At 45.2% G+C, this 7,920-nt stretch overlaps 1 protein-coding gene across 1 annotated transcript in view; it reads right to left on the bottom strand.

Moving 5' to 3' along the window:
- Window positions 1–3,125: 3,125 nt before the first annotated feature.
- The window catches only part of LOC138763467 (protein FAM163A-like), an 87,339-nt gene continuing 82,544 nt past the window's right edge, over window positions 3,126–7,920 (bottom strand). Inside the window, exon 4 of the mRNA XM_069937658.1 lies at window positions 3,126–7,580. Within this exon, the coding sequence (XP_069793759.1) occupies window positions 7,209–7,580 (372 nt within the window). The 3' untranslated portion in view covers window positions 3,126–7,208. The remainder of the gene's footprint in view (window positions 7,581–7,920) is intronic.

The following is a 7,920-nucleotide window of genomic DNA, read 5'->3' as shown; positions in this document are numbered from 1 at the left end:
TTTAAATAAATACAATTTACTCTCAAAATCCATTTACTCAGGAACATCTAGCCCTTTCCAGAACAAACTCAGAAAATGTGCATGGCTGTGGTAATGTTTGGAATTCTCACACTAAATCTCTGTACATTAGAATATATAAAGAATTCATAATTCCCAAGAATATTTCTCCCAGGATCTCACTTTCCATTGATCCATTTGGTTTCATTCATTCATTTCCCAGGTCAACCTTGTCACCAATATTCAGTCAGTTCCACCATCCAAATGTTTGGATTCCTTGAACTCAGTTTTGTCCTCCACCTTTCTCGAACTCTGGGGTTTGTGGGGGGGGGGGGGGAGGGAGCGGTGAGGGGGCAAATTACCTCATTGCCTTGTCATAGTAGTTTCAGGCAGACACGATTGAGGAACGAGGGGAAGAGATGATACAGTTGGTCAATGGGAGAGGACTGACCTGTTTTCCACCGTTCTGTGACAAGGTACCTCAGCAATGCTGAGTGAGGCCAAACTGGACAACAAGGTCCCTCCATGCAGCAAAGGTTTAGAAAAGCATCTGGCTAGCTTTGTGCACAATCTTTTGTTGATTTCATTGCATGACTGCATTTTGTCTCATTTTGTCCCAGCCACTGGTCACTTCCCGAGAAGCAAACAGACCCTTTTGTTATCAGCATAGATGAATCTTCCCAAACAGACTCTTCCCTCCGACACCAAGATTTTGAAGACAAGGGTGGTCACAGCAAATTGAAACCACCACAGATGCTCAATCCAGTCCTGAGGGTTCTCTTCAGGCTTGCTCAAAGTGGCAGTGTGGGGATTTATCTGGTTAGCGGAACAGGTCCAGAAGGCCGACAATCCTGCTCTATTCACCACCTATTTCAACCGCAAGGGAAACAGCCCTGAACTTTGAAGCTGAACATTCTGATGCTGAGAAATGTGGATTATGAATCCATTCCAGCTGGTGTAAGATCTGTCACTTAAATCAAGCTCAACGGTGCTGTTTCTACTGCTCAGTAATACACACAGAAACAGAGCCTTCAGCCCCCGTCTCCAGGCTCATCATTGAGTACTCATCTCTACTCATCCTGTTCACCAGCGCTTGTATTGTAGCCCTCAGTCCCTTTGATTCAAGTGCCCATCAAAGTACTTATCAAACATTGTCTGCCTCCATTTCAGGCAGTGGAGTCCAGCTTCCAACCATCCTCAAGGTGCAGAAGAAATTCCCTGTATCCCTCTGAATCTTTGGGCTTTCCCCCTAAAATTATGCTATCCAGGTTTATGCTGAGGTAAGCTGAGGTGGCAATGGGGGTGTGGGCTGTGCTGAACACTGTGATGGATGCTCCATTAGACCATGCAGCTGGTGTCACCACAACTAAATTAAAAGCAAACATAACAGTAACTCAAGAGGTTGCAAGGCTATAAAGTGCTTTATATAGTCTTCAAGCATTAATAATTCCTGAAGTATGGTATCTGCAGGAAGGATGCCATTATTTAGCCCTCAGTGGGTGCTGAGCCAAGGGTGTGTAGGGAAGTCGGCTGCAGTCCCTGCAGTTAAGATCCTTCTGTTGCATGGAGAGTGCCATGATTTTGACTCCGTGATGGTAAAGGAATGCTATCAGTTCTCCAAATATGAATGGCATGTGAATTGGAAGGATATTCAGAATTAATGGTATTCTTCTACTATCCCTGTTCTCCCAAAGCCACAAACCACCCCTCCCATTAAATTCCTGCAGTTTCTGCATGATAAAATATAGTTGTAAAGAAAATAAAACATATAAAATGCCGCAGCACAGAGTCAGGCCCTTTGGCTCATTAAATCTGTGCCAAACTATTCAAGATTCAATTTATTGTCATGTAATAAATACAGTGCAATATTACACAGAATTTGTTTTCATCTGCCTTAAGGCAGACAGATCCGCCATCGGCAGAAATTGCCTTTAGTGCCTTTTACAGTTAGAGAAAGAGAAGTAAAAGTGAGTCCCTCGGAGTCATTGTGTGTCCATGGATTTGCTTCCAGCACCTCCCGCAGCCCCTGCACATGGCACAGATCACCAGCAGACCAAGCTCCAGATTCGAACTTCTGACACGATCAGGAACCTTTCAGCACCCTCGGCATCCTCTTGCATTCCAGTTCTGATACCTGGTACCTCTTCAGCCACTTTCAAGCCAGTCTGCAGCCTGGTGTGAATCCCTCGACCGCAGTTGCCAGCAGCCTGCATGAATTTCTCACCTCGAGTCGCCAACAGCCTGCCGCCTGTGTGTTCTTCTGCCTCAGAGCCTCTCACTGGTCTGCCACCATGGTTACCATCGCGTGGGTCATCTCCTCTGCTTCTCCTCCTCAAATGGGGGTGCTCTCCCTGCTTTATGGTACCCTGTGCCAGTCCTATGCTTCCCTGGAGTCTGCAACCCCTTGTGGCTATTTCCGATCATGGGCGCTGCCATCTTGGGGGCAGATCCCGCAGTTGCAATATTTCTAAACAAAACCACCATCAGCTCCATTTACAAGCTGTATACATGGTGACAGCAGTGGGATTGGGTGGTTGGATCCCGTGGGAGTGCTGGGACTCCACTCTCCATGTGTCCACATTAGCGGTAGCACTGCCATTACAGCAGCTCCAGCAACGCTGCCATTTTCCACAAAGAACTAAAGAAGAAAAGTAGAAGAACTATTATTCTGTCCAGTCCCAGTGGCCTGCATCCAGACCACAGGCCTCCATACCACTCCCATCTTCACACCTGTCCAATATTCTCTTAAATGTCAAAATTGAGCACCCATTCACCATTTCAGGTGGCTCCTCGTTCCACACACTCACCATTCTCTGCTTGAAATTCCTCCAAATGTTCCTCCAAAACATCTAATCTTTCACCATAACCTACATCCTCCAGATGTGAAATTTCCTTTCAGCGCCTTTACCACCTATTGACATGTAATTTACAATTGAAGATACCGGGTGGTGTAAGGTAAAACATCATGAGATGGGAATGTGCAGGGCTGTAACAAGATGTGAATGCATCCTTGTACTTACAAGATAAGAGAGACATTGATGGATTGAGAGGCAGGAAGCTAGCAGGGAAAGGATAGCAACAGTTTTAGTCATTGGACAAGTAATGATATGATGATGTTCTAAGCACATATCCAAGGGTATAAAAAATCACCATTTTGCTGATAACGGCAGAATGCATTCTCCGACTAACATGGTTAGTCGCAAGTGTTACAATCCGGTAATAAAGAACAAAGAACCCTGATTTCGACTCAGTCTGGTGTTTGTCTCACTCATTCATGAACAAAGCAGACCTAACAGTGGTGCAAAAGATAACCCAAGCAACTCCTTTATTCACTACAATTATCACACGCATTCGTACATACTCAGATTAGATTCAGGAGTGCATTGTAAAATTAAGTCCTATTTGTTTTACTTTTTGAAAGTTGACTTGTATAGACTATCCCTCCCTCTCTACAAACAGTGCAGATATTGTTTCTTTCATGTTCAGAATGTGGGGTATTCTAACTGCCTGGGAGAAAGTGGCTGAAGGGAGAGAGAGGCAGAGTGGGTCAATGAAACACATAGTTCATTGAACAAGTGAGAAATTATTGTAAATTTTGGAATGAATGGGAGTGGGGAGGTAACGAGGAAGTACAGGTGCAGAGAGAAGAGAATTTAGTTTGATTATGTGGTGGAAATAAACTGCAGCGGAAAGGGAAGAGGACAGTGAACTGAAATATTCCAGGAGGAAGCAAACATAGATTGTGCAGTCATTGAATTCCCTCTCTGGTGACCTACCTGGAAAATGGACACAGCTGCCTTTGGGAACTCGTCAGTGCCGAGGTGAGCTGACACAGACGGCCAGCATCCTCTCAGACCATCGAGCCCATTTTGGTCTCCTCATCTGAAGCCTGCACATACTTCTTGTGGAGGTTTCCAAAGCAGCCGCTACTCATTGTAATATAACACTTTTAAAGAAACTTTAACATCTTGTCCTTGAAACAGAAACCATGTCTTATCAAAGACATGAGAGGACTTGTCTGCCATTTCTAAGCATGAATGAAGCAGGTGATGATTAGTTCCTTTTATAATGAGTTGCTGAAGAGAACATTGTAAATTGGTATTGGGTGAACATGTGACAAGCTACCTCCGTCACCGTCACATGCAGCATTCCATGAATTTACCACTGTAACTTCAAAGTTTGCCCAGTTTGAAACCCATTCATAAGCAGATTATCACTTCACAGCGGATGTGTGTGATGTGGTACAAAGCCGATCCTGTCTGTGCTGAAATCTACTTAATGGTGTTGCTCAATCAATTGGATCAGATCACACTGAGATCGCTGGGGACAAGCAACTCCACTCTCCGGCACATAGCTAAATGCCATTGGGTCTTGTTCAGCAAAAGGTGTTGGCAACATTAAATCTTCTGTACCAACACCACCTTTTGATTTCACAAGACCTCCAGCCTATTTCACTAATTCCCAACATGGTGATCTCTCTTTGCCTTGTGAGCTTGTGCATAATCATTAGCTCATGGCAGATCTGAATGGGGTTCAGCCATCATACTTCTATTTTGGAACTTTTCACTACCAAATAAAGTTGCCCTTGCTCTTGGTTGAAACTAGATTAAATCCTGGGCCAAGATTTAGACCACATTCCAATCCTTCCTGTTTCACTTAAATCTTTCTGACCTCAGTAGACACCTCACACAAAGAGGCTGATTCCATGGGAGGGATGCTCATCCAAAGCCAGACACATCGTGGGGTGAGGGAAATACACAGGACTGACATAACTTTCATACTAAAGGAGGTGTTTTTAGAAGTGCTGAGTCAATTAAATTGTACATTTCCCCATTCTTGAAAACTGCCACATTCTCATAGGTTATTTCTGTTGCTTGTTTCTTACCTTCTAAAGTGGCACAGTTACTTCATATTTATTATTAAAAACTGCTGTACATCACCATCAACTTCCTGTGGCCAACCATTTCAATTTCCCCTTCTATCAACTTCCTGTGGCCAACCATTTCAATTTCCCCCACCATCAACTTCCTATGGCCAACCATTTCAATTTCCCCACCATCAACTTCCTGTGGCCAACCATTTCAATTTCCCCCACCATCAACTTCCTATGGCCAACCATTTCAATTTCCCCACCATCAACTTCCTGTGGCCAACCATTTCAATTCCCTCACCATCAACTTACTGTGGCCAACCATTTCAATTTCCCCTTCTATCAACTTCCTGTGGCCAACCATTTCAATTTCCCCCACCATCAACTTCCTATGGCCAACCATTTCAATTTCCCCACCATCAACTTCCTGTGGCCAACCATTTCAATTCCCCCACCATCAACTTACTGTGGCCAACCATTTCAATTTCCCCTTCTATCAACTTCCTGTGGCCAACCATTTCAATTCCCCCACCATCAACTTCCTAGGGCCAACCATTCCAATTTTCCCTACCATCAACTTCCTGTGACCAACCATTTCATTTCCCCACCATCAGCTTCCTGTGCTCTCTCTGGGCAATCTTAAATTGTTGACAAACACCTCTCTCCACACTGATAAAGAGGTTGAGGCTGTCCAGCTGAGATCAATGCTTGAGAACTAACATGGATTTGAAGTCTTGGGTCAGAAGTAGTGGTTCTCAACCTCCTTTCACTCACACTTCACCCATTTTAGGCTGTGAAGAGTTGAGGCCAGAGAGTTTGAGTCCCTTCCCTGACAGTTTTCTTCTGGTGGGTCAATATTTTCAGAGCTTTCGTCTTTTTGTTGTCAAATATACAGCTTTGTTTCAGGTGTTCCTTCATTATTGTAGCGGTAATATTTGTCTTTCCCTCGGACCACCAATAACAAGCCCACAGATTGAGAAATACCACCAACTCTTAATTCAGTGTGGATTCATGGGAAAGGGAGAATTTGAACCATGTCCAGGTACCTGTGCTTGTGCAGAGTGGGGGTCACTGAAGAAGACTCACAGAGGAGAATAGCAAAGATCTCCCACTGATACCATTCAGAGGCGGTCTCTGGAGCTACCACATTGGTTCCCTTCCCTGGCTGAGATGAGAGGGGTGTCCCGAAAGAGGAACTGAATCAATGAGGTGAACTGGAGGTGCCTTGCAGTGAAGGCCAATGAGTATCAGCAGCGGGTATCCAGCAGGTCAGGCAGCACATGTGCACGGAGATGGAGAGTCAACATTTCAGATTGATAAAGAAAGTCGACAGTGTTGTCACTGGAGTTGATGTCACTCAGTGCAGTAACTAATGGTGTCCCCCCCCCTCCCCACTCAATGACCGAGTGTACTGAGTCATAGAAGAAACAGGTGTGTGTTCCTTGTATGTCTGGAGTGGTGGCAGTGCTGACTGAGCAGAGGAGTTGGGTGGGGGGGGGGGGGGGGGGCTCTGACCGGAGCAGATGAGAAGGTTCAAAAAGTAAATTAGTGTAGAGTTTTAGCCTTGTAGGTATATTGATACATGTTAGCTAGGCTTATGAAAAAAAAATTTTTGCTTATTATAACTAACTACAGGGATATTTTTATAAAAAATAATAAATTTCTGCTGAAACACTGCACACATATTTTATAAACAGTCATTTTGGTGTCGCCCCCTCTGATAGTGTCACCAGTGTGGTTTGCACCCCCTGAGTGATGCCAGTGGGGTCAAGCCAAAAGGTTGACTCTCCATGAATGCTGCCTGGCCTGCTGGGTCTTTCAGCTTCGCTCGGTTTGTTCAGGATCCCAAGAGTCTTGAGTTTCTCAACATCGGTGGCTGGGCAGTACCACATTCTTAAGTCTGATGCAGATGTTGGGACGTGACACCAAAGTGTAAAATGGCGTATGGACAAATGACGTGTTCTGATTTAAATGCAAAAACCTCCCTCCACTTGCTAACTTAATCTCTAAGCTTCATGATTGAAAATGCAGCGTCCCTAACCCCTGAGAGATGGAGGAGCCATCCACTTTCTTGTCATGTGTGAAGTTCCTGCCCAAAGTTCGCGGAATTGCAAGCAACATTCGCATGGAGAGTGAAGTTGGGGAGTATTTTTCTCTCTCTGAGAGCAAAGAATCGGTGAACAATACCGAAACAGATCCTCCACACGCTGAACATTAGGAAGGGTGCATTCCCTTTGTTGGAACTTATTATCCAAAGATTTTGCTTTGAAAACTTTCTTCCCAGGGAATGGGAAAACCACGTGGCGTGTGCCTTCCACTCTCTCAGGGCCTGACCCCCAGTTCACACCTCTGTGCTTATCGCCCTGGTGCTGGCAAGGGTCTCCCTCATCATGTTTTTGCGGTTCGCCGAGTAACCCTGCAGCGACCACATCTTAAATGGAAGCTCTTCGCAGCGGCTGGGAGTCCAGGCGATGCGTTCTCCTCCGTTGCGCACCTCCTCAGTGGTCTGGATGTAAAATGGGGACTGGTGAGGGGAGCAGTTGGGGCACGTCCTCCCTGCCCCAGTCTGGTCGTGCTCCATCGGCATCGGCGGCTGACAGAGCAATCCGTCCATCAAGTGCTCGCTGCAGGCGTTGCAAGCGATGTGTGGATGAGCATACAAATCAGAGTCTTCCTCCTCATCATCCGATTCACCTTTCTTGCAGCAATAGTACTGGTGGAGGAAACAGAGTGAAAAGAAGACACAAAGGAGATGGCACTCAAACAAGAAATGAGCAGCTCCCAGATTATCTCCAGGGCCTGAACATTGCACCTTTCGCAACTCGTACCCAAATGTCACCCAGTGTCCCTCATCGATCACCCTAAAATTGCTGGGTGATACACCATTAATTCTTGCACTGACTGCACTGACTATTTATTGATCTATCGGTTGATATTTATCCCTTTTTTTCATCTTGCATTCATGATCATACAAATTTATCCAATTGGAATTGGTGTACTTTACCTGATCGGCAGCAGCAAGTAAGAATCTCGGTGCATTTCCTCAGGAAAAT

The sequence above is a fragment of the Narcine bancroftii genome, chromosome 5, assembly GCF_036971445.1.
Source record: "Narcine bancroftii isolate sNarBan1 chromosome 5, sNarBan1.hap1, whole genome shotgun sequence".
NCBI lineage: Eukaryota > Metazoa > Chordata > Chondrichthyes > Torpediniformes > Narcinidae > Narcine > Narcine bancroftii.
Note: the sequence above shows the minus strand (reverse complement) of the source record. Positions and strands in the feature narration are given on the sequence as shown.